The sequence below is a fragment of the Myotis daubentonii genome, chromosome 19 (assembly GCF_963259705.1).
Source record: "Myotis daubentonii chromosome 19, mMyoDau2.1, whole genome shotgun sequence".
In the NCBI taxonomy this organism is placed as follows: Eukaryota; Metazoa; Chordata; class Mammalia; order Chiroptera; family Vespertilionidae; genus Myotis; species Myotis daubentonii.
Window position 1 is genome coordinate 1,923,692 of NC_081858.1, and position 27,156 is coordinate 1,950,847.

At 44.8% G+C, this 27,156-nt stretch overlaps 1 protein-coding gene across 2 annotated transcripts in view; it reads left to right on the forward strand.

Annotated features, from left to right (window-relative positions):
* Positions 1 to 487: 487 nt before the first annotated feature.
* TBCEL (tubulin folding cofactor E like) overlaps positions 488 to 27,156 on the forward strand; it is a 79,065-nt gene continuing 52,396 nt past the window's right edge. Inside the window, exons 1-2 of one of the 2 annotated variants that reach the window (XM_059676795.1) lie at positions 488 to 662; positions 26,574 to 26,723. In XM_059676795.1, coding sequence (XP_059532778.1) covers positions 26,591 to 26,723 — 133 coding nt within the window. In that variant the 5' untranslated portion in view covers positions 488 to 662; positions 26,574 to 26,590. Of the gene's footprint in view, positions 663 to 19,310; positions 19,331 to 26,573; positions 26,724 to 27,156 lie in introns of those variants that run through there. The other variant, XM_059676796.1, reaches the window with a different exon arrangement.

The following is a 27,156-nucleotide window of genomic DNA, read 5'->3' on the forward strand; positions in this document are numbered from 1 at the left end:
AGCTCCTACTGCTCCGGGGGCAACGGAGCCCTGAAAGCTCCCGGGCGCTCGGGCTTACGAAGGGGACGCAGCACGGCGGCCAGAGCGCTCCTCATCCTCACGCAACCGCATCTTGGGGTGGGGTTGGAGTCCAGCCTAGAGGGGACCTGTGAGGACACTGACGCGAGACGGGAAGTGAGTTGGTCAGGGTCCCACCGCAACGTAGTGACAACCAGGACACCATTCCGCGTGCGTCCGGAGGGCTCACCCGGTGCTCGCCCCGGTCAGGCCGCAGCCGCCAGCGGCCAGGCCGCTCGGCACCTGCGCTCGGCACCAGCGGTCCCTCCGGACGCGCCGCGCGAGAGGCAGAGCATCCCAGGCCTCTCCCGGGGACAACTCCGCGCGGGCCCGCCGCCATGGCAACGCGCGCCGGGTGAGGACCAGCTCCTCCGGCCCCGCCCACCACGCCGAGGACGCGGACTGCGCCCGGGTCACGTGGGGGTGTGGGGCCTGACAGCTGCTTCCGGGTCAGGCCGGGACGCCGGGCTCCGGTGCCCGCGCTGGGAACGAGGCCGAGCGGGTCGGGGCGCGGGGACCGGGCCGAGGCCGAGCCGAGCGGCTCCGCGGCGGCGGCCGGGAGGGGGGAGGACGGCGCACAGAGCTCCCGCCTCCCGGGCTGAGGGGTGAGTGGAGCCGGCGCCGCCTTCTGGGGGCCCGCGGCCCAGGCGCCCCTCGGAAGCCGAGGCGGGGCCGGGGGAGCGGCGGGGGACGGGCCTGCCCGGGAGGAGGGCGGGCGGCCTGGCGGTGGGCGCCGCGGGGGCCCAGGCTGGAGGGGCGGCCCGTGCGAGCTCCCGAGAGTCGGGGCGCCTCCTGGGCCCGGGACGTGTGGCGGGGGGCGGCCGTGGCCGGCCGAGGTGGCGAGGCCTCCGGGCCGCGGTCTCCAGAGCAGGGACCCTGGTCCCCGATCCGCTGAAGCCAAAACCAGACGGGCGCCCGCGTCCCCGCGGAAGCCCCGGCGCCAGGCCTCCCCCAGGGCGAAGGGGGTGGCAGAGTCGCCGTGCCCCCCGCTGGGGGGTGCGGGCGCGGGGCCTGGGGTCACGGGGCCTGCAGGGCCGGGCCTCTCCGAGGGGCTGGGCGCCGAGTCCTGGACTTGCGGTGGGAAGCCGGTCGGCCCTGGTGAGGCCGGAGAGGGCGCCCGCCTGCTCCTGGGCAGCGGTGCTGGGAGCGCAGATGAGAAAGTGGGTGGCCGCGCGGGCTGCCGACTTCAGGGCGGAAGGAGGGCTCCGCGCCGGCCGCTCACCTGCCGGGCGGCCGCGGGCCCGCCGAGGCTGCGGGGGAGTGCGTGCCCTGGCGAGTGGAGCCAGGCGCGTCCGGCCCCTCCTCCGGCCGCCGGAGCTCCCTTTGGCTTCCAGGAGTCATGCTGCGCGGAGATTTTGTGCAGCAGCTGAGGACTGTGGAAGCATCCAGCCCTGGGTCCCGAGCCATCAGACCCAGTCTCTGGAGTAGGAGCTTTCAGACTTCTTTCTTTAAAACCATGCTCCTATAAAAAAAATAATAATAATAATAAATAAATAAATAAATAAATAAACCATGCTCCTAGAGAGAAGTCATTTAGTATCACGATCCAGCACATACCTGCGTATGAAGGAAAAGTTCCACAAAGCAATGTTTATCCTTCTTACATGCGATGCAGTCCAATAATTTCTATTACATTTCATTCCTTTAATTAAAAATGCTAAATTTCCTAAATCGACTTATGGGTCCCAAATTGCAGTTTGAAAACTCCTGTCTCCAAGGCACATTTCTTTGGCTTCAATGACTGCCCTGTATCGTCTGCTGCTAGCAAGCAAGGATGGTTACCCCACTTGGACCCTGAGGGTGTTGGGGAGGGACCACCCAGGTGTAGTTGACTGGGTCATTTGTTTAAATATATGTCATGTAGCATATTTGACTGCTGTTTTGTACCATAATCTTAATCATTGATGTCTTAATTTGATTGATCATTTGATGAAAGGTTTGAAATAAGCGTGTCCTTTAATGCTCTCTATCCTTTGCTGTGTCTGAGAAATAGGAAAGGTCTAGTTTCATTGAGTTGACTTATCCCTACAACCTAGTAAGGTAATTTTATTTTAATGTTACAGTGCTGTAAGCATACACTGGTTTCCTTTTCTGCTACTTAAAGAACTATCAAGCTGAATAATTAATATATTGTGCTAGAGCCCCAGTGCACGGATTTCATGCATTGGGGAGGGGGGCATCCCTCAGCCCGTCTGCACCCTCTCACAGTCCAGGAACCCTCAGGGGATGTCCGCCTGCTGGCTAAGGCCCAATCCCGGGACCTGCTGGCTCCTTACCAGTGGTCTCCCTGCTCCTTAGCAGCAGGCTCCGTACTGCTCAGCTGCCCTTAGTGCTGCCATGGAGGCAGGAGAGGCTCCCGGCACCCTGCTGCGCTTTCCAGTCATGAGCCTGGCTTCTGGTTGAGGGGCATTCCCCCTGTGGGAGCACACTGACCACCAGAGGGCAGCTCCTGTGTTGAGTATCGGCCCCTGGTGGTCAGTGTGCATCATAGCAACTGGTCATTCTGCTCTTCGGTAGATCTGCATATTAGCCTTTTATTATATAGGATACTTCTACATAATTGAATGTATATGGTTTTGGTATATATTTTAAACTTAAGTATAACTTTGAATCAGGTAACATCATTATTCCCCCCCCCCGCCCCCCAGGAAAATGTTGTTTTTATCTGTTCATAAATCAGTGAGGTCCTTATATGATAGTATTGTAACAAACATTAAAGAGTGTTGGTGACCAAGTGAGAAGCCTGCATGTGTTGCTTTTTTTAAAGTTCTTTTAAAAGTTGTCACACAGCCTATTGCTACAGGATGTTGAGTGTCAAATGATGTTACCTGATTTCAGTAGGTCAATTTATAGGGCATATATTTAAGACCAGTTTAATGGTGTTAATTTTTGTTGAGGATGCCTCCATATTATTTGGAACATGGAAAGCAAAGGCACAGATGTCAGGGAAAAATTGCTCAAATTAAACTTCATCAGTGGGGCCACAGTAGATGCCTTAAGAAAGATGCTTGTCATCTTTAAACTTTGTATGTTGTAAAATACATCTTTCTTAACTACTTATTGACTATATCTTGGTTATTGATAAGTGAACTGTGTGTTGTCATCCTTTAAATTATCTTTTAATCAGATAAATAGTTGTTTTAAAATACTTAGCTCTAAAACTTTTTTTTTTATGGTAAGTATTTGAAACATGAAGGAAGATTCTCATTAATTTTTTTTTTTTTCTGGGAATTTCAATAAACTGTTGTGGAGAATTTACCCTGGTGAATGTGTGTACTTTCTTATAGTTTTCATTTCTGTTGAACCTCAGACTTCTAAATGATCTTTTCCCCTTCTAATTTTTGCCTCTAAACTGGTGAGTTTGGAAATTCAAATCTTACATTGTTAGAACTTTAATGTAAAATAAGATCCTATAGCTCTGAGTACTGTTCTTTATATATAACTAGAGGCCCGGTGCACAAAAATTTGTGCACTCAGAGGGGTCCCTCAGCCCGGCCTATGCCCTCTCGCAGTCTGGGACCCCTGGGAGGATGTCCACCTGCTGGCTGAGGCCCGCTCCCCAGGGGATCGGGCCCAAGCTGGCGGTCATACATCCCTCTGGCAGCCCAGCAGCCCTCGGGGGATGTCCACTTGCCAGCAGGGAGCAGGCCTAAGCTGCAGTCAGACATCCTTAGCGCTGCTGAGGAGGCAGGAGAGGCTCCTACCACCGTTGTACTGGCAACCGTCAGCCTGGCTTGTGGCTGAGCAGAGCTCCCCCGTAGGAGTACACTGACCACCAGGGGACAGCTCCTGCATTGAGCGTCTGCCCCCTGGTGGTCAGTGTGTGTCATAGTGACCAGTCATTCCCAGTCGTTCTGCTGTTAGGGTCAATTTGCATATTACCGTTTTATTATATAGGATAGAGGCCTGGTGCACGGGTGGGGGCTGGCTGGTTTGCCCTGAAGGGTGTGCCGGGTCAGGGTGGGGGTCCCGCTGGGGTGCCTGGCCAGCCCGGATGAGGGGCTGATGGCTGTTTGCAGGCTAGTCACACCCTCTTCAGGGTGGGGGTTCCCACTGGGGTGCCTGGCCAGCCTGGGTGAGGGGCTGATGGCTGTTTTCCGGCTGGCCACACTCCCTTTAGGATGGGGGGTCTCCACTGGGGTGCCTGGCCAGTCTGGGTGAAGGGCTGAGGGCTGTTTTCAGGCTGGCCAAGCCCCCCTGGCGACAGAAGCTCCCAGCCTCTCCTTTTTTTCTTTTCTTTTTTTATTCTGGGGTTTATTTACCTTCTATAATTGAAACTTTGTAGCCTTGAGTGGAGCTCAGAACTGGCCACGGCGGGCGGGAAGCTTGGCTTCCTCCATCACTGGGGCAACCAAGCCTCCTTGCTCCAGCTTTGTGGCTGCAGGTCACCATCTTGGTTGGGTTAATTTGCATATAGTCTCTCTGATTGGCTGGTGGGCGTGGCTTAAGGCATAGCAAAGGTACGGTCAATTTGCATGTTTGCCTTTTATTTGTGTAGATATGTATAATATATAAATTACTAATATTTTTTGGTATCTAAACTATGCGATATGTATTTTGGCAACCCCGAGGCCTATTTATTGACCTCTTAATCATGGGCTGCTTTTTGAATAAATGAACTCTCCATATTTTGAGCCTCATCAGCTGTAATAAGAAAAGTTCTTAAAAGCTAATATGAATCTGACAGTGATACAAGTTGTACTTAAGGGGTGAAGAAATCATTTAGCTGTAATTGTTGCCTTTGCCCTACATGCAATTAAGCATTAAAAGTTACCATTCCTCCTGTTTTTAACTTTTTCACGATCCTGTTTTGACTCTTATTTCTTTGAGATTAGAATGTTAACAGTCTGACTACTCCTATTGTCTTATTCTTGGTCTGTATGATCTTGCATAGCTTCAAAGAATGTTGTTGTCCTTTATCATTTCCTTCCTCAAAACCATTAGCAGCTTCCCAGTGATGGCACTGTATAGGTTGACATTGAGGTCATTCCACACCCTCTACTCTTCTTCTGACATGTTTTCCATTCTGAAATGCAAATCCTCTATTTTTACTAAGTGGTTTACTCATCATACCTTCATTTATATATAACACTAGAGGGCTGGTGCATGAAATTTGTGCACTGTGGGGAGGTGTCCCTCAGCCCAGCTTGAACGCTCTCCAATCAGGGACCCCTTGGGGGGTGTCCGACTGCTGGTTTAGGCCTGAACCTGCCGGGAGCTGGTCCATCCTTGCTGTTTCAAGGGACCTGGCATATATGGCATACGGTTCTTAATATGTTTGCTCACCTTCTTGGCGCTGTGTTTTAACCAAGGTCACCTCTCCGAGAAAGGTTGTTTCCCCACGTAGGAATTTTTCCCTGAAGTCAGGGAGGGGATGTCTCTCCTAGAAAGGTTGTTTCCCCAGGTAGGAATTTTTCCCTGAAGTCAGGGAGGGGATGAAACTCCTTAACTAAGTGCCAGGCGGGTAGTTAATCACTACAAACAATCATGCTTAAGCTACATAATCTTTACTCCCTGGAATGGAGATAAGAAACGCCCTAACCTTTGTAATAGAGATTGATAGGATTGAATCAACTGGTATAAATACAGATGTAACCAGACAGACAGAATTCAGAACACAGAACCTACACAGAACGTTCTCTAGAGACAGAAGAACTTCGCTGGAGAAAACATGGCAAAAGATCCTGGACTGAACCTGACTACAGAAATTGGCAAGAGAACCTGACTAGAACCTGGTGACCGAACCTGGCTGGAGATCTCAGACAGAACCTGGAATGGAGAACCTAGCGAGGGAACATGGCTACAGAACCTGGCTGGAGATCCGAAGCAGAACTTCTCTGGAGATCCAGACCAGAACTTGGCTGGAGATCCTGGCTGGAGATCCTGGCTAGGCTGCTGATCAACTGAACGCTGTCTCGGTGTCATTCCTTCTTCGCCGACTCCGTCCACACCTTTGGGGATCCCTGGACCCGCTGGGGTTGGACCCCAGCATGAACCGGCAGTCGGACATCCCTCTAACAGTCTGGGATTGCTAGCTCCTAACTGCTCGCCTGCCTGCCTGATTGCCCCTAAATGCTTCCACCTGCTGGCCTGATCGCCCCCAACTGCCCTCCCCTACAGGCCTGGTCCCCCACAACTGCCCTCCCCTGCTGGCCCAGTAAGCCCTAACTGCCCTCCCCTGCTTGCCATCTTGTGGTGGCCATCTTGTGATCACATGGGGGCGGCCATCTTGTGTGAGGGTGTGATGGTCAATTTGCATATTACCTCTTTATTATATAGGATTATTCCTGAAAGTCTGCAGGAAATGTCTTTCCTTTCCTCATGGAAACCTACTTACTTTCATTTCGTGACTGATGACTCTTCTTTCTTGACGTCTCTTTTCTGTACTGTCTGCACTGCTTTTCTTGAATTGCTTTGTATTTTTTGTGTACCTTGTTTTTACCCCTTTAGATTGTAAACTCATAGTAGACAGGAAACTCAGATATCTTTGAATCTCTAGGACACCTAGCACAGGGTTTATGAGGGCTTGGTTCCTGGATCATGTGACTCAGAGTTAACTGCATTTATGGTTAAATTGTAGCTCTCTGAAAATTGTGCCCTAGACTTACTGGATCAAATTCTAGGTATGTGACTTGCAATTCTTCCATTCAGTAAAATTTGAGCATCACTGACCTAGCATGTACTTTAAGGTACAGTAGGTACATTCATATAATTTTTGTTTCAAGTGATATCAGTGAACTGAGCAACCAGTAGGCTGGTTTACTTTTTTAGGGCTTTGGAGTCAGGCAGCCTAGATTTGAATCCTGTCTCACTAGCCCTCTATAATAATGAAAGCATAATATGTTAATTAGACCAGACATCCTTCCAGACAAAGCCGCGGCAGCAGGGGCCAAGGCAGAGGCAGCTCCTGCAGAGGTGGGGGTGGAGAACCTTGCATGAATTTCGTGCATCAAGCCTCTAGTCTGACTATAACATTTCTGCCTTAGTTTTCCAATCTTTTATTTTTATTTTTTTATTTTTTTAATTAAATCCCCCATAATTCCCCTCCTCCCAGTTCCCGCCCCACCCTCCGCCCTCACTCCCCACCCACTGTCCTCATCCATAGGTGCACGATTTTTGTCCAGTCCCTTCCCACATCTCCCACACCCCTTTCCCCCCCCAAGAATAGTCAGTCCATTCCCTTTCTATGTCCCTGATTCTATTATAATCACCAGTTCATTCTGTTCATTAGATTATTTATTCACTTGATTCTTAGATTCACTTGTTGATAGATGCATATTTGTTGTTCATAATTTGTATCTTTACCTTTTTCTTCTTCTTCCTCTTCTTAAAGGATACCTTTCAGCATTTCATATAATCCTGGTTTGGTGGTGATGAACTCCTTTAGCTTTTCCTTATCTGTGAAGCTCTTTATCTGACCTTCAATTCTGAATGATAGCTTTGCTGGATAAAGTAATCTTGGGTGTAGGTTCTTGGTATTCATCACTTTGAATATTTCTTGCCACTCCCTTCTGGCCTGCATAGTTTCTGTTGAGAAATCAGCTGACAGTCGTATGGGTATTCCCTTGTAGGTAACTGAGTTTCTTTCTCTTGCTGCTTTTAAGATTCTCTCTTTATCTTTTGCTCTTGGCATTTTAATTATGATGTGTCTTGGTGTGGTCCTCTTTGGATTCCTTTTGTTTGGGGTTCTCTGCGCTTCTTGGACCTGTAAGTTTATTTCTTTCACCAGGTGGGGGAAGTTTTCTGTCATTATTTCTTCAAATAGGTTTTCAATATCTTGCTCTCTCTCATCTTCTGGCACCCCTATAATTCTGATGTTGGTACGCTTGAAGCTGTCCCAGAGGCTCCTTACACTATCTTCGTATTTTCGGATTCTTTTTTCATTTTGCTTTTCCGGTTGGGTGTTTTTTGCTTCTTCGCATTTCAAATCTTTGACTTGATTCTTGCGCTCCTCTGGTCTGCTGTTGGGAGTCTGTATAGTATTCTTTATTTCAGTCTGTGTATGCTTAATTTCTAGTTGGTTCTTTATCATAACATTGAGGGTCTCATTAGATTTCTCGAGGATCTCATTAAGTTTATCGGCGGCTTCTAAACAGTTCTTGAGAGACCTTAAAAGTGTGGTTCTGAACTCTATATCTTCCATTGACAATTTTGTCCTGTTTCTTTGTCTCCGCATTTTGTTATGCTTTCTTTGTGCACCCCCTAGTGGTCTTTGTGCGCAGTCCTGTAGTTAAGCCTTGATTGTTGTAGCTAATACTAGGGGGGATTTGACCTCCAGGCCAAGTGGCTATGAGAATCAGCTGTGTCTGCAGTGAGAGAACTTCTGTCCTCTAGGGAGGTGCTAATCTGGCATTTGCCTGAGGCTATCCGGCAAATGCCTCTGTGCAGGGCTTGGGCGGGGCTGGTGGGTCGCACCGGATCAACAGGGTGGGCCGGAGAGAGCAGTTATGGTTGCTCTCAGCCCTGTCCCCAGGGGCTCTGCCTCTCTGAGTCCCAGCAACCGCTGCAAACCTCGGAGAGAAAACTGCACTCGCTCCAACCGAAGCCAGACAGTCCCACTTCTCCCGTTTGAGTCAGGGTTCCTGAAGACTCGCCCGGATCTGGAGCTCAGAGTCTGAAACTCCCTCCCTATTGACAACGCCAACCGCGCCCTCCGCCGCCAGCCCACTCCGCGCACTCCGCACCTCAGTATTTGACTTCAGCACTGCGCCTCCTCTGAGTGTCCGTATGCGTTTCTCTTTCCTCCTAGTTGTAGGACTTCCACTCAGCCAGCTTCCTGTGGTTCTGGGTGATGTCCGTTCCGTCTTTTAGTTTCACTTTTGAAGTGGTTGTTCGAGGCAGCAAACTCCTGCGTTAACCTATGCCGCCAATCTTTTAAATGGGATTAATAATAGTACCTTTCATCAGGATGTTGTTAATTGAACATATGTAAAGCAACATAATACAAGACACATAATAAAACTCAAAAGATTGTATCTGTTTTTAAAAGGATGATCAGCCTGCAATGGTCATTGAAGTAATGAAAAGTGAGCTAGGTTCCATGCCAATCATTGTTAATTGCTTTTGGTTATCAGATAGTGGGCCTATATATGTGGTGTTTTAAGTCATAGAGGTGTTTTGCTTTAGGGTTTTGGTATCAAATTAGCATGTCAGTTTTTTTCCTCCTCATCACCCCATTGCCTGAAGGATAAAGTGCAAACTTTTCAATAGAGAGCTGCCCCTCAGCACCTGGTTCTGCCAGCCATCTTCCTCTCCAGCCCTCTTCCCACACATTCCTGGCAGCAACGCCACATTTCTCACTGACATGTATTTGGGCCTTTCCGTGTGCTGTACTCTTGGGAAAGATGTGGCTCTCTGCTAAGACTCATCCTTCGTGAGGAGAGTCACTCCGTGGTGTTCTCAAAGGGCTTTGTACATTCTTTGTATCACCTTTGTGTACATCTGTCTTCTTGTGGAGAGAAAAGGATTTTGTCCTAGAATATGTTCCCAGTACATTTTAAGTAATTAGTCCACCTCTGTTAGAGGTGGGAGATGTTTAGTTGTAATTTGACTCAGATAAGCTTTCCCATTTGTCTGGAGTTTTCTACTCTCAGCTTTCATCGTAACTACTATTATTGACTACTTACCACATGACAGGCACAGCTAGATGTTTTAAAAACTTTAATCTTCACTATGACTCTATGAAATAACTATTAATAGCTCCATTTTACAAGTGAGGAAATAGGCATAGAGAGGTAAGTAACTTGCTCAAATTTCAATGTTGATTCATAATTGAACTCAGGCCAAACTGAAGCTCACGCTCTTAATCATAGTATTCTTCTAAGAACAGGAGATTTAGGTCTGACCAGTTTTCTCAATGGTTAGAGTGTCACCCTGCACACCAAAGGATCACAGGTTCCATTCCCAGTCAAGGGCATGTACCTGGGTTGCAGGTTGGATCCCCAGCCCTAGTCTAGGTGCATGAGGGAGGCAACCAATCCATGTTTCTCTTTCTTTTCCCCTCACTCCCTTCCTCTCTCTAAAAATCAGTGGAAAAATATCCTCGGGTGAGGATTAACACCAAGAAGAGATTAGGAGATGAAGCAGATGACAGGCTGCTGGAGCTCAGGGCTGTGCCTGTGTGAAGCCTGGGCTGACTGGGATCTGTTATTGGTACTTTAGAGACAGAGTATTTAAACCAAAACTCTTCTTAGATTAATGCTTTTCCAGTGGTTTTCAATAGTCCCTTTCCATCCTGTCATACTCCTGATTGGAATACTTGATTTTCATTTCATTGCCAGAAGATATTCATGTTTATTCCCAGTAAAATTCACTTCATTCATCCAACGAGTATTTGTTGCCATGTGGCAGACACTGTTCCCTGTAACACTGGACTAGACTGATGGCTCCTGCTTTTGTGGGTTCGGTTCTGGGGGAGAGGGACCTAGAACCAAGACAACGAGAAATGCTGTAACAAAATGAAAGAGAGTGAGATGATGAGTGATGGAAAGTAGCAGTGGTGCTGTTTTTGATGGGGTCCTCAGAGGCAGCCTTAGTGAGAAGATAGCCTTTCTGTTTAAGTTTGAGGCTTAAAGCTGAGATGAAGCCAGCTCAGCCAAGAGCCAGGGAAAGGGCACGCATCCCTGTGAACCCACTGAGAGGCGGGCGTCACCCGATAGGCGAGGGAAAGAGTGGAAGAAGTAGGGTGAGAGAGGTAGAGAACAGATTAAATGAAGTCCTGAAGACTGTGATAAAGAGCTTGCGTTTTTCCTAAGTGTGAAGGGAAGCCATTGGAGAGTTTCAAGGACATGATTGGACTTAAATTTTGAGAAGATCACTTGGCTGCTTTGTGGAGAATGAATTGTGCAGTCCTGAGTGAGAGGCTGATGGAGGCTCGGACCAGAAAAAGTGATGAAGATGGAAAGAATTGGGGTGTTTAGAGGTAGTTGATGGGTCTTGCTGATTAATTACATGGTGTGTGAGAGGAAGACAAGTCGAATATGACTGATGATAGGGACTGGTGGAGGAGGAGCAGGTTTGAGGAGGGAAGTAAGAGTTGTGTTTGCTCCTAATTACACATCCCCACCCTCCAAAGATACCATAATCTGAATTTTGTACTTCTTATTCTCTGACTTTTCTTTATAGTTTTTACCACATGTATGTGGCCCTATACAATATGATGATTAATTTTCTATGGGTTTGAAATTTTAATAAGTGGGATTGTGTTGCACTTTTCCCCCTTGTGATTAGTTATTTTTTTAAAAAATATATTTTATTGATTTTTTACAGAGAGGAAGGGAGAGAGAGATAGAGAGTTAGAAACATCGATGGGAGAGAAACATCGATCAGCCGCCTCCTGCACATCTCCTACTGGGGATGTGCCCGCAACCCAGGTACATGCCCTTGACCGGAATCGAACCTGGGACCTTTCAGTCCGCAGGCCGACGCTCTATCCACTGAGCCAAACCGGTTTTGGCGTGATTAGTTATTTTATTCATTCTCCAGGAAGCAGCCCTGGGGAACTGTCAATTGTTCATTTCCATCCTGTGTAACTTCATCTTCTGAACATAACACCATTATCCAACTGCCTATTATTGGATGCAAGACCCTTTTTGTTTTCCACCAGGACTTTGTAATTTCAAAACACACTGCTGTGGACATTTTTTGCTTTTCTCCTGGTCACCGAGAAGAATTGCTGTGTCACAGGGAGTGTGCGTCTAACTTCACTGGACAGTGGTCCCTATTCTTCCACCTTTTCTCCAGCACTTGGTGTTGTCAGAGTTTTTAAATTTTGCTGACTATATAAAATGGTATTTCATTGAGAGTTTAATTTTTTATATTGGGATATTATTGAATTTGAACATCTTTCATACATATTTATTAATCATTCAAATTTTGTCTTCTGTTAAATACTTGTTCATGTCTTTTGTCCATTCTTCTGTTGGGTTAGTTGCCTTTTTCGTACTGTTTTCAAGAGTTCTCTATATTAGTTACATGTATTGTGAGTATCTTTTTCCAGTTGCCTTTTTAAGGGTTTAATGTCTTTTTCATGATCTAAAGTTTTTCATTTTCTGGTCAATTTTTTCTTTATGAGTTCCTTTTGTGTTTTGTTTATGAAATATTTTCCTATATCAAGATCTTGAAGCTCTTCTATTAGAAAAATGTTACTATTTTCTTCTTATAAGGATAAAATTTGCCTTTCACATTTTATCTGGGGTTGAGTTTTTCTAAGTTGTGAGGTGAGGATTAGCTTTGTTTTTCCCCACATTGATAGTCACTGTCTTGGGACCAGTTATTGAGTAGTTTAGCCTTTTGCTGTGAATCTCTATGCCACTTCTTGCCGTATTACATCCACCTGTGTCTGGGCTGCCTTTTCTGTTTCATTGATCTGTGCCCCACTGGCCCCCCACCCCTCACCTCATGCTTTTTTAACATGTACAGTCCATGCTTGTGATGTTTGTTATTCAAGGTACATATGTAAAGTTGCCACAAATACTGAATTAGTGAATCTGGAACCATTGCTCCCAGGGGAAATACACAGTTAGGTTCCTGCCAGCCTTTGGTCACAACATTTTCATCAACTGATCAATACAAACCTGGTTTTATATGTGTTTCGGGTTAAAGTAAACATCTTGTTCGATATATATTGTTAATTGTTAACTTTGAATTTATATTGAGCGGCATTATACTTCATGCCTAAATAAATTTAATATGTATTTTCTGTATGAGGCTCATCACAGCCTTCTTACACGTAGGAACACTAGATGACACTTTAGCACTACATTTGGGGCCATTTTCAATAGTGAAATCACTTCAGAAAACGCACAGAAATACGGAAAACATGGCACTGAAAGATCGTGGAAAGGACACTTGTGTACAGGCTGAGACGGGAAGGCGGAGTGCCATCTTGTTCTACCTCAGCTGGAGCGCACATCGGGCTACTCATATTTTTTGTTGCTTTGGGAGTATTTGCAAATGTTCCAAGTTTTGAATAAAAATGCTCCAAATATTGCTTTTTGGATTGCCACGGATGCTAGTGCGCAGGTGGCTCTGCAGGTGAGGGACTTCCGTTAATGAGGTTCGCCTTTACTATGAAATCTTGGCGGCGGGGGGCGGGGGGGGGGGAGTTTTTCAGAAAACCATTAATTTTAGCATTTCCCTTCCCATTCATGTTTATACACACCTTTACGATATTTTATTTTCAAAGAGCAGTTTAATGCAATGAATTTCTCAAATACTGTGTTCTTATTGACAGATGCCATTATTTTAAAAAAGAGACTCCTTTTTTGTGAATAATTTGTGATGTTTGTAATCATGATATTGATACCTAGTTCATAACTAAATGAGCTAAGAATTTTAGGAAAGAATTGCAACTCTTAAAATCTTGAAAACAAGTCTAAATATTAATCCCTTATTCTGATTTCTGAGGATCATATTATCTCATAGATACTGTTAATAACTTAAGGCAGTGGTTCTCAACCTTCCTAATGCTGCGACCCTTTAATATAGTTCCTCATGTTGTGGTGACCTCCAACCATAAAATTATTTTCGTTGCTACTTCATAACTGTAATTTTGCTACTGTTATGAATTGTAATGTGAATATCTGATACGCAGGATGTATTTTCATTGTTACAAATTGAACATAAAGCATAGTGCTTAATCACAAAAACAATATGTCAATATATATGTGTCTTCCGATGGTTTTAGGCGACCCCTGTGAAAAGGTCGTTTGACCCCCAAAGGGGTCGCGACCCACAGGTTGAGAACCACTGACTTAAGGTATAAGGTTTGGAAAGGCAAGTGCCTTTTTGGAGGTTGTAATTTAAATGTTAACGCTATAGTTCCTCATGAATTAATGACATTTCTCCATGTGAACATTAGTAAAGGAGTCCAAGAAAAAATAAAGATAATAAATCAAATTTCCCTTGAAATGCATTTATTGAGACTAATTTATCCCTTACTCACTGTTTGAGAGCCTCCAGTGAATTGCTGGTGTTAATTTGATGAGTGTGCTGAGAGAGTAAGAACCAGAAATTTTGGACTTGACCTATGTTTGTTTTTTACATACTATATATTTTATTCATTAATTTTTTAAAATATTTTCCTTTGTGGTAAAATATATATAACAAAATGTATCATTTTTTAAAAAAAAGATTTTTATTGATTTTTAGAGAAAAGGAAAGAGAGAGAGAAATGTTAATGTGAGAGTGACACATCAATCAGCTGCCTCCTACATGCCCCCTACCAGGGATGGAGCCCATAATCTGGGCATGTGCCCTGACTGGAAATGGAACTGGCGACCTTTCAGCGTGTGGGATGACACCCAGCCAACTGAGCCACAATGGCCAGGGCTCATTCTTATCATGTTTAAGTGTAGAGTTCAGCGGTATCAAGTACATTCACATTGTTGTACAATCATCACCACCATCTATCTTCTTCAGGATTTTTTCATATTCCCAGACTGAAACTCTGTATCCATTAATCAATAACGCCCTATTCCCCACTCTTCCCGGCCCATAATTCTACTTTCTGTCTCTATGAATTTGATTACTGTATGATTCCACTTATATGAGCTATATAGCTCATATAAATTAATCATACAGTAATTGTCCTTTTGTGTCTGGCTTATTTCTTTTAACAGTGTCTTCAAGATTCATCCATGTGTTAGCATGTATCAGAATTTCCTTTTCAAAGCTGAATAATATTCCATCGCATTTACATAGAACATTTTGTTAATTTATTCATTCATATATCCATAGATATTTGGGTTGTTTCCATCTTTTGGCTATCCATACTAATAAAAGGGTAATATGCTAATTAGACCAGACATTTTCCAGATGTCCTTCCAGACAAAGCCACGGTGGTGAGGGGTGAGGCAGAAGTTGTTAGGGGCGATCAGGCCAGCAGGGGAGAGCAGTTAGGGGTTATCAGGCTGGCAGGCAGAGGTGGTTAGGGGTGATCAGGCAGGCAGGCAGGCAGGTGAGCGATTAGGAGCCAGCTGTCCCGGATTGAAGAGGGTGCAGGCTGGGCTGAGGACTCCCCCCATGCATGAATTTCATGCACCAGGCTTTTATATATCTATAATAATAAAAGTGTAATATGCTAATTAGACTGGATGACCTTCCGGACAAAGCCAGGGCTGCGAGGGAAGCCAGTGCCAGCAGCTGGGGGAAGGAAGGCCTATTCTTGCACGAATTTCGTGCACCAGGCCTCTAGTATATATATAAAAGCCTAAGCAACCATTACGACTGAACGACCGGAACAACTGGTCGCTATGAAGCATAGACAACCAGGGGGCAGATGCTCAATGCAGGAACTGCCCCCTGGTGGTCATTGTGCTCCTACAGCAGGAGCACTGCTCAGCCAGAAACCAGGCTCACAGCTGGTGAGCACAACTGAGGCGGTGAGAGCCTCTCCTACCCCCGTGGCAGCGCTACCAAGTAGTGGGGCTGGGAAGAGTGGCAGTGGAGCTGTGCTTGGCCCCGGCTTGGGCTCCTCCCTGGCTGCCTGCCTCTTTGGCACTGCTACACCCCTCAGGGGGATTTCAGACTGCTGGGGATTGGGCCAAAATTGGCAGTCCAACATCCCCCGGGGGGTCCCAGATTGTGAGAGGGCACAGGCCAGGCTGAGGGACCCCACCCATTTACAAATCTGTGCACCAGGCCTCTAGTTGTGAATAATGCTGTTACGAACACTGGTGTACAAATGTCTACTCAAGTCACTGCTTTCAATTCTTTTGGTATATACCCAGAAGTGGGATTGCTGGATCATATGGTAATTCTATGTTTAATTTTTTGAGGATCTGCCATTCTCTTTTTATAGCAGCTACACCATTTTATATTCTCATCAGCAATGCACATATATTAATCTGTAGTTACTAAAGTATCTATTATTTTGAAGTATGACATAAATTATTAATTCTTGCATATGAAATACACTAGAGGCCCGGTGCATGAAATTCGTGCACAGGTGCAGTCCCTAGGCCTGGCTGGCAATCAAAGTGTGAGTGTCTGGCATGGAAGGGCAGGTCCTAGCTGACCTCTGGGCCCTGGGCAGCACCTGTGCCCGTGGGCCCCCATGCGCCCCCCTCCACCTGAGTCACGGCACCCGAGTCCCCACGCGGAGATGCGGTGAGCACAGCCAGACACTACAGGGTGCAGCATGGACCTCTGGACCGCCCAGTGGTGTCGCACAGAAGCCGGGCAGGCAGCACGCTCTCTCCCGGCCGGCATCGTATACCAGCTCCTGCGCAACCCATGGGGAGTCTGACCAGACCCTGTGGTCCTGGCAGCTGCAGTCTTGCTCACCTGGAAGAGGCCTTGCAGGTGCGGGGCGGGCTCCTTGCAGGCACCCAGCACCTGAGCATGGGGGCTTCCCTGGAGTGTGAGCCCTGGCATCCTGAGGGCAGGTAGGCAGAATGAGAGCAAGCTCGGTGGACAGCCCGCATTCTAACCGCACCTCTGTCCGTCACCCACACCCCAAGTAGCTGGTGAGAGGTTACAGCCCCCCGCTCAGGCACTGCGGGTCGCCACCACCCACCCCCAGTCCCGCATCCCAGCCTGGGGCCCAGTCTCTGGTCGCTGTCTGCAGAGCGATTGGTCGGGGCTGGGCCCCCTGCCTGGCTTCCTCAGCACCTGGGAGCCGGGTGGCAGCCCCATCTGGCGCTGCCACCACTGGTCACTGTCTGCGGGGTGACCGGGCCCCCGCTTGCACCCACCTTGGCCTGGCACTGCCTGCTCACCTGTTCCACCATCCCACTGCGGTCCTGCTCTCGTAGGGGTCCATTGGGGCTGGCAGCACCTCCACCGCTGCCAGCGCTGCCTCACTGACACTTGCCATGTTTCATGCCGCCCCCTGGTGGTCAGTGCACATCATAGCGAGTGGTTGAACTCTCCGTCGAGGGGATAATTTGCATATTAGGCTTTTATTATATAGGAGGAGGATGTAGATACCAAAACCAAATATTCAGTATTAAAACAATTGTGGCTGTAGGTTTTGCAAAAGAATTTAGCTTGATAGCAGGTATTTCTGACTCTGCTATGGATTTATTGCTCAGTCATGTCATCTTTATTTTTGGAATCTTTAGGGAGGGGTAGACATAAGTATATGCTTATTGGTAGATATGAAAGAGTTTTGTTCATAAATACTCTGATCTCAGAGTTTACTAATAAACCTGTCTTTAATATTTTATAAAATTCACTTGATATGCACAATCAGAATTGATTAGAAAACTCAATGGTTAGCACATTTACTGCCAGTAAAGTTTAGTGGCAGTTTAGTGCAAAGTTCCAGTTCACAATCATGCGGAGAAGCGTTATGATCCTTACCCTCAAGAACTGTTCAGTCTATGACACAGGCATAAACGTGAAAATCACATCATTATGCACGAGTGGTATAGTGCAAAGTAGAAGTATATGGGACACAAAGGAAAGATTCCATGCCAGTACGTAATTGGTTAGTTGCTCACTGAATATTTTAGGCAGTAGATACCATGGACTCAGCTCAAGGGAAACGGATGATTATGGCAGGAGGTATCTGAAAAATGAGCTGGGCACTGAAGGATCCATAAAATTTAGATAGGTGCAGAGGACAGGGGAAGAGCTTCCAGCTAGGAAGGAATGATATTATAAATGTCAGGCATTTTTACTGCCTGAATCATTAATTGGCATTAATTAACATAGACCTGGGACCAAAAACAATTAGATTGAATCTATTTAACAAAAATTGCTAGTCCCCCAGCCCTACATTACTGCTACCATGCTCCCTGAGTGGTGATGGTAGGAGTAGTAGGAGTAGCAGTAGAAGTAATAGTAATAAGCTTATATTTATTAAGTGCCTTCTATGTGCCAGGCACTGTGGTAAACACTTTTTACCCATATTGTCACTATCTCAGCACCCTGTGCCCCCTTTTATGGACAAGGCAATAATGAAGACCCAAGAGAACTGAAGAAGCTTGCCCACAGTCACACATAGTAGAGACAGTCACGATTATATCAGGCGACCAGCCCTTCTGTTACCACCAGGCAATGCCACCATAGGCCATGCGATAGCAGCACAAAGTGTGGAAAAGACTAGTGACTTTTTAAAAATATTTTTATTGCTTTCAGAGAGGAAGGGAGAGGGAGAGAGAGAGAGAGAAACATCAGTGATGAGAGAGAATCATTGATCGGCTGCCACCTGCATGCCCCCCACTGGGGATCGAGCCTGCAACCCAGGCATGTGCCCTGACTGGGAATTGAATTGTGACCTCCTGGTTCATAGGTCGATGCTCAACCACTGAGTCATGTGGCCTGGGCAGGATTAGTGAACTTTTTAATGACCTGTAGACTTTTGTAAACTCTGTGTGGCTGATGTTTAACGTTCCGGCAATACCTGGTTATGAGCCAGAATGGTTGTAAACTCCTCTAGAACACCAATTTCCAACTGGGGTGCGTAATCATTTTTAAAACATGCAGTACCTGACTATTTAGTCAGGGGCACTGACCTCTTTCCCCTTAGATTGTCAAATAAAACAATGACAACAGCCATACAACCATAGCTGTCCACTGTGACTGAATAAAAATTATGCCTATTTTTTGTCAGATTGGCAAAAAAAATAATGTGCCGTAAAATATTAATAATTAGGTTATATGTGTCATGAGTTGAGAAAGTTGAAAAGCGCTTGTCTAGAAGGCCTTATTTTAACTTAATAGCTTCTGTTGCTGCTCAGCAGTAGAGACAGTGGGCACAGTCTGTCCTGTAAGCAGCTGAGCAATGAATGCCCTTAAATGTGTGTTCGCCACTGAGATAGCATGCACATAGTTTTCTTTGGAAGAAAATGAATCCATTCAAGAAACGAATTTTCATTGCTCTTTTGACAGGAAGAAGTTATGAGTATTTTTTCCCTTGTGGTGACTAAACCATTCAATATTGCTGCTGAGTTTTGTGATTCAATTTGATGTAGTTACAAGAGGTATTTGGGGTGTAGTGGTTTTAATATATTTTAATAAGTTGTATTTCTATGATTTTTGTGTGATGCCACATATTGTTGACAGGAAATACTTGTTTTTTAGTAAAGACAGCATGACTCAACAGATTAGAGTCCAGAAAGTCTGACTCAGCATGCTGTTTGGGCCACAGAAACCTGAGCAGTCACCTCAGTCTCAGAGCCTGGAAACAGAGATAAGCGTCAGTTGTCTGTTTCAGAGGCTGGCTGTGGAAATTGCTAGGCTTTAATTGTTAATCTCAGTGTGGGGCACTTGGTTTTTGGGGAACATGAATTTGAGAGTAAATGTATCTACTCCTGAATTTTGAGTAAGTACAAGCTTTGAGATCTTCCCAGATTGAGTCCGGGCGGGTAGAAAGGGTGTGTGTGCCAATTTGTGAAGGAGCTGGGAGGTGCAGTAAGGTTGGGACTCTTCCTTGGATGCTGTTGAATTAAAGGATGTAGTGAATGTTAAACTGTTTTTGTTGTTCTCGCTGAAAGTTTTTGGAAACTGTTTTTCTATATTTAGACCACAGCAAGCAGGTCAGTCATATTTGCAAATGTGCAATTGTAAATGAGGAAACGTTCTCTTTTTTCAATATCTAATATGCCTCATGTGCATTGTAGTTGTTTAGTAGAAAATACATACAGGTCTGAGGCTGTACTCCCTGATAGGAGTCACAGCTTTAGACGTCTTTGGACTAAAGAGTTTGAGTTAGGAATTTTCACATCTGGTGCTGTTAGAGTGCAGTGAGAAGCAGGGAGGGTAATAGCAGTGACTCACCAACAGCATCATTCAAGGACTAAGCAGGAGTCTGAATTCTCATTTCACTTGGCAATGTTGGAGTTTAAAAAAAATATATTGTATCTTGCAAAGTTGATGTGCTACTTTGTTGCACTTAAATGTGGTTTAGTATACAGTTGAGAAGGACTAAAAAACAGGGTGGTTCATAGCAGGTTATGAAATGGTGTGTCATGATAATGGATTTATCAGCTACACTCAAGTTTTGCACTTGGAATGCGTAAATTTGTGAATTGGTGAACTATAATTCTATAGAATAGTTCTGAAAGTTTATTAGAATTTATTTTCCTTTCTTTTCATCTGAAGAAGGTATCCACTTAAGTATCTATGTATATAAAAGCCTAAGCAACCATTACAACCAAATGACCAGAACTATGACCACCAGGGAGCAGACGCTCAATGCAGGAGCTGCCCCCTGGTGGTCAGTATGCTCCCACAGCCAACCTCCCGGGTCTGGCCAACCTCCCCTATCCCTCCTCCATTCCCCGACCCTCCTCACCCACCCCCTCCCGCCTTCAGGCCCAATGGGCCCAGTCCCAATTGGCCCAGCCCTGATTGGGACTGGGCAGGATGGCCTGATTGGTCCTGATCGCTGGCCAAGCCTAGGGACCCCACCCGTGCATGAATTCCTGCACTGGGCCTCTACTATCACATAAAGCTTAGGAAAGGTACTAAGATAGAATTTCAGGTTTACCTATAAACGAAATTAAGAGTGAGACTGTCTAGCCTCATTATATTGACTTGGACAATGTTCCTGAAGTGTTTTTATGACTTCAGTTGTAAAAGGTTCTTATGGAATACCCTACAAACCTTAAAAATGATAATGTAGATATATGTTTATTGACAAAGTTTTTCATGAGCTATTTAGCAAAAAGGCAGTTTACAAAACTATATATGTAAAGTAATTTAATCTTTATGTAAAAAATACATATCTACATAGCATGAGAAGTTGTCTGGAAACATATGCACCATAAGGGGCATTTAATCTACTTGCCGAATCTGTTGACCAAAGCTTCCGGGTGCGGCTGTGGCTCTAGACATGCTTCTGATAAGGACAGGTTTGGGTAACACTTACTTCCAAGCTTCACTTAGCTAATAAAAAGGGAAAGTACATCTACACAAAAACTATATGCTGTTATAGGTGTTTTTTTTCCCATTGAACATTTAAAAAATTCAGAATGTAAATCACTGGTATTTTTAAAGCAATTGAACATTTAAAAATTTCAGAATGTGTATCACTTGTATTTTTAAAGCAATTATTTAGGAAAAAGCTTTTTAAAAAAATTTTCACCCAAGGATATGTTTTATTGATGTTTCTTTAGAGAGAGAGGAAGGGGGAAGGGAGAGAGAGAGAGAAACATTGATGTGAGAGAGAAACATTGATTGGTTGCCTCCTGAACACAGCCTGACCAGGTACGTGCCCTTACTGGGAATCGAACCACGACCTTTTTTTGAAAATGGGGCAACACTCCAACCAACTGAACAACCCAACCTGAGCTAGAAAAAAGCTTATTAATAGTCCTTTAGTAATTCACTTATTTAAGCTTTCATGGAGGGAAAAATATATAAAACACATATGTTTTCCTAGAGTAGTTATGCTTTATTGGGATATACTTATGCTGAAGATCAGAACGATTTGGAAAAGAAATAAACAAAAGTCCTAGCTAACCTAAAATGTCCAAGACACTAGCAGGGTTTGAGTATAGTAGGGATCTTTCAGAAAAGGAAGGTTTTCCGTATGAGGTTAAAAATCCACAAAACAAAAGTTAAATGGGCTTAAAAATAATAAAAAAAATACTTGGAAAATTCGAGAAAGCTAATAACCTTAAAATATTCTTCTATGGTCTCTGAGAGATTCCCCCACAGACTTATTTTGTTATTATTGACCTCCTGCACCCTCCCCCCAAAGAACTCAGCCTATAAATATCTCTCTTATCCCTTTAAAAAAAGAACAAGCTATAAAAACTCTCCAGAACATTTGATTTTTCTTCATCCACTGTCCCATCTCTTCTGCTTTCATTGTAGCTTCTCAAAGGCCTGGTCTACACTCACGGTCTTCCAGTGTGTACCCACTTGTCTGTCCTGAAAATGCTTCCCCAAGATGAATAAACTAATTACCCAGGGGCTTTAAAATTCTCACCATTTTTAATCTCTTGATATTCTGCATAACGTTTGGTAACCCCCATGCTTGCACTATTCATGGTGACCTATCAAAATTTTTCTTACTCTTATTTCTCTAGGATAAAGTTGAATCTGAGCAATAAGCTGAGTCTCCCATCCACCCTGCAGTCACATCTCCTGCTCCCCCAAAACGTATTTCATGGTTTAGCATTACAGCTCCCTGGCCAGGGCTTAATGTCTCTGTGCCTGGTCACATTGTATTATTTCCTGTGCCTGAAATGCTCTCCACCGTTAACCTGATTTTCATCATCCTTCAAGTGCCTCAGTTTTCACCTCCTCCTTCCTTGTTCTGTGGCCTATTTCAGACATGTGTGATGACCGTGTCATTCCTTGTAGGTTGTGGCTGTCCTAAGGGCAGAGTTTGGGCTTTCCTCACTCACTTCTTTAGTGCTTCACACAGTGTTTGGCAGAAATACTAAGTGTTTGGCACAAAGGCACCGTCTTTTTCCTGTTTGTTGAACAGAACTAAGTAAGACTTTAAGCTCTGTGAGGACATTTGTGTTCATAAATTCACTAGAGGCCCAGTGCACTGATTTGTGCACCAGTGGGGTCCTTCGGCCTGGCCTGTGGGGATGGGGCCAAAACGGGCTCTCCAACATCCCCTGAGGGGTCCCGGCTTGTGAAAGGGTGCAGGCCAGGCCGAGGGACCCTAGTATGCATATAAGATCTTTGGTTAATCTCTTCCCACTCCCCCCCACCCCCTTCCCTCTGAGATTCATCAGTCTGTTCCATGTTTCCATGCCTGTGGTTTCCACTCCTGCATTGAGAGTTTGCCCCCTGGCGGTCAGTGTGCGTCATAGCTACCAGTTGGCCAGTTGAACGGTCAGCCAGTCACTTAGGCTTTTATATATGTAGATGAATAGGAAAATAATTGATAAGGTGCCCAAGAGAGATAGCAAAATCAACAAATTATATTTGCTCTCCATTTTTATTAAACAAGTGGTAAAGAGATTTTTATTCTTAGACTGTCTTATAAAGGAAATAGACATTTAAGTTGAGAAAAATAACCAGAATGAAATGTCATCTGACCAAAGGAGCCTAAAGGTGAAATTGTAGAATCTTCATCCAAAATGTTTAACCTAAGTTTTGTTTTCAAATAATTGAAAACAAAATACGGGCAGGTGTTTTTAGAGTGTCGTGTGTTCTGCCCTTCTCTGATGAATAGATGAGATGGGTTAGTTGTGTATAAGTGGCTTCATGTCAAGTGACTGTCAGTAGTTTTAAACTACTTGAGAATGTTTCCCTCTTCTGCACTATGTTTATGCTGTGAAAACTCTTCCTGGAGATGTAGCCTTCTCCTAAACTAATGCACAATTTGAATTACTGCAGTTTAGTTTTTAGCACTGTTTCCTGTCCCAGTAGCCTGGATCCTGGGGCTGGCTTCCTGCTGCAGGAAGCCCCACTCCTCCTGCTTAGTCCCCGGAAAAGGTGGCAGGAAGGCCTGACCTCCCAGAGCCCCTTAGGCTTATTTATGACTGTGTCACCTCTGCCTCCTGGAGACAGTTGGGTAATTTGGATGGAATATTTGGCTAACATTGATTAACACATTTAACTTGTCTAGTGAAGGAAGTGACTGCAGGCCGGGGGGTATTCTGTGCACCCTCCACACACTGCACAGTGGAGCTTTTGCTTCATGCTAGACATGGCCTATTTACTATTTTCAGTTGCATTGAGTTTCATACTAATTTTGACCTAGTCCTTTGGGGACATAAAGTGCAAATTGTTTGATAGCATTCGAGGGTACTTAGGTGACTGGGTGTTCTGTTGTGATGTTAATCTACTAGAGGCCCAGTGCATGGATTTGTGCACCAGTGGGGTCCCTCGGCCTGGCCTGTGGGGATCAGGCTGAAACTGGCAGTCCAACATTCCCCGGGGGTCCTGGATTACAAGAGGGCGCAGGCCAGGCAGAGGCACCTCACTGGGGTACGATCGGGCTGGGGAGGGATCGTGGGTGGGCTCTAGGGCGTGTCTGGCCTGTCTCGCCCAGTCCCAATTGGCCGGACCCCAGCAGCAAGCTAACCTACCGGTTGGAGCGTCTGCCTCCTGGTGGTCAGTGCATGTCATAGCGACTGGTCGAACAGTCAAACAAACGGCCATACACTTAGCATATTAGGCTTTTATTATATAGGATTTGGCAAAAGTACACTGAGCAACTTACCCACCAACATGCTCTTAGTCCTGACATTCTCCAGCCTTTACAAGAGCATAGTGTAGTCAGGATTGGAGGCACAAAGGAGCTGACATTTTCAAAGACGCACTCCACAACTTGATAATGGAACCAAGCAACATCACCCAAGACTCCCGGCTGCCTGACTGAGCACCAATTTAGAACACTTTTACAAACGTGTCAGCACCATGCCAGCTGTAGTGCTAGTCAGGTGTAATTTGACACCGTTTTTTCCCTCAGAAAGACATAGATTACCCTCCCACCCCAAAAAAAAACTTTTTCAAAGGCTTCACTTAAAGATCTTTTTTCCATCCTGTATTCCTCAGTTTTCATTCTGCTGGTTTTCAGTTTTCCTTTTCCACTAATGTTCCTCCTCAAACTGCCTCAACAGATTTTGAGTAGATTTATGTTTACTGATTCATTTTGCAATCTTAACTTTCTAATTCAAAGCTTGTGTATTAATGTGTACACTATCTACATTCCTGGAAAGCTTTTTCAATAGAGTCTCCTGGAAAATGGTCAGTGAAGGCACGTGGCACTGCCTTTAAGTCTTTAGGGGGGAAAGGAAGGAAACCCCCAGACTGTCTGGAAGAGTTGTTCAGCCTGGGGCCATGAGGACTCACCTTTCTATGTTCCCTGATTACTTGCTGACGAGGACTTACTTTGACTTGAATATGTGTTTATTATTGCCATTCCTCAGTTTGTCTCCATTTAAATCGTGTATAAGATTATTGCTCCTGAATTGCACAGATTTGAATTTAAGTGGTCCTGAAGCTTCCAGTTAAAAGATGCTATTTAATCTCAGGTGACTATTATGCTGACACTGACAGTTCAGCACCCTCCCCACACACTCTTTAATCTTTTGAACTGCCACTTGCATGGGAGATAGCAGTGTAATGTCTTTGACTTTTTGTTAAACATTTCTAAAGTTTTTCTTGGCATTTGCTTGAGACAGGTCTTTGATAAGAGCTATGGTGCTGCAGCTAATGACATAGCCCCTGCTCCATATTGTCCATTGCTTGTGGTGATAAATTTACAATGAAAAAAAGAACTTTTCAACTTGAAGATTCCTGAAGGCCTAGATGAATGCATGTTTTGACACAATCAGGCCTGGGATAGAGGACACTGCAGGCACTTATCACTACGTGGATAGAACGAAAACAGACTGTATCCTTAAGCTCACAATGAGGATCCTGACAGAGGGCAGCCCTATAGTCTCAAGGGGACTTGTGATGTTATGAAATATACTCCATAGTCTCAACTGGTAAAATGTACAGATACAACTTTGGTTCAGTAAGTGGACAAGTGTTTGTACTGGCACAAGAACAGACACATAGATCAAGGAACAGAATAGAGAGCCCAGAAATAAACCCACACCTAAATGGTCAATCTACAACAAAGGGGGCAAGAATATTTATTGTTGTAAAGACAGTCTATTCAATAAATGGTGTTGGGAAAACTGGGCAGATAAATGCAAAAACAACGAGACTAGATCACTTCTTATACCATACAAAAATAAACTAAAAATCAATTAGAGACTTAAATGTAAAACCTGAAACTATTAAACTCCTAGAAGAAAATTTAGTCAGCAAACTCTTTGATATTGACTTTAGCACGATTTTTTGGGGCTATATCTTGGGCAAAGGCAACAGAAGCAAAAATAACTTGGGCAAAAAGCATACTCTGGCTCTGTTTTTGAAAAAAAATTCAGAGAGGAAGGGAAAGGGGGAGAGAAAAACATCAATGATGAGAGAGAATTATTGATCGGCTGCCTCCTGCATGCCTCCTACTGGGGATCGAGCCTGCAACCCTGACCTGGAATCAAATTGTGACCTCCTGGTTCATAGGACAACTCTCAACCACTGAGCCACACCAGCCAGGCTCTGGCTCTTTTAAGGATGATTTCTAGAAGTGGCCATAGAATAATTTGTTTTTATCTCACCAACTAGAACTTAATCATATTCTCATTCCTGAATACAAGTAGCTACGTGCACAGTTAGATGTTCTCTTACTGTGGAGGAAGAGGAGAAAACTATCAGAGAGTTCGTTCACACTCTTCAGTCTGATATTTGGTCTTTAACTTCCTGTTTAGTCCTTTTTCTTATCACTTACCACATGAACCCTATGCATCAGCCAAAAGCTTTCTTGTTCCCCTGGGTTGAAAATGATGGCCTCCTCCTCGAAATCATGTAGCACTTTTCGTCTGTATTGTGAGGCTCATGTGCTGAACGGTTTTGCTGTCTCGTCTGCATGTGGTCTTCCTAAGTCATAAGGTCTCACCACAGTATGAATTCTTGGGAGCAGTGACCGTGTCTTAGATATCTGCAATGCCTAGCCTAGTGCTCATAAATAATTAGTTCTTAATAAATATTTCTTATATTAGAAAGATAAATAATCTTGATGGCTTCTTGGTTTCTTGTAGAATTTTAGGAAAGGAAGATGGATCAACCTAGTGGAAGGAGTTTTATGCAAGTATTATGTGAAAAATATAGTCCTGAAAACTTTCCTTACCGCCGTGGTCCAGGGATGGGAGTCCATGTCCCAGTTACACCTCAGGGCTCTCCTATGAAAGGTAAGAAAGATAGGATCTAAAACATTTATTTGCTGGACTTACTTAGGACATTAAATCAGAATATTGCCTTTTTGCAAATTTCTTAATTTGAATTATGAGTCAGTCTTTCTCCCTTGCTATGATTTCATTTTTTGAAAAAAATGAAAGGACTTGTTTTGCTCCTGATTGGTCAAAAGTCATTTAGTTGGACTCATGGGGCAAGAACAATATTTGAGTGATATCATTTCAAATACATATTCTTTCACGAACTTGGAGGGTGCAAGAGACTGCAAAACTACTTTGTCCTCAACAGCCGAACAGCCTAATTGGATTTCAGGATAGTCACATTTACGAAACTATAGCATGAGGTAGTTTACGTTGAGCCCAATGAATGACACAGTGATTGGGGAAGAAGTTTGAAAGAGAGTTAATATCAGAAAAGAGTTGAAAGCTG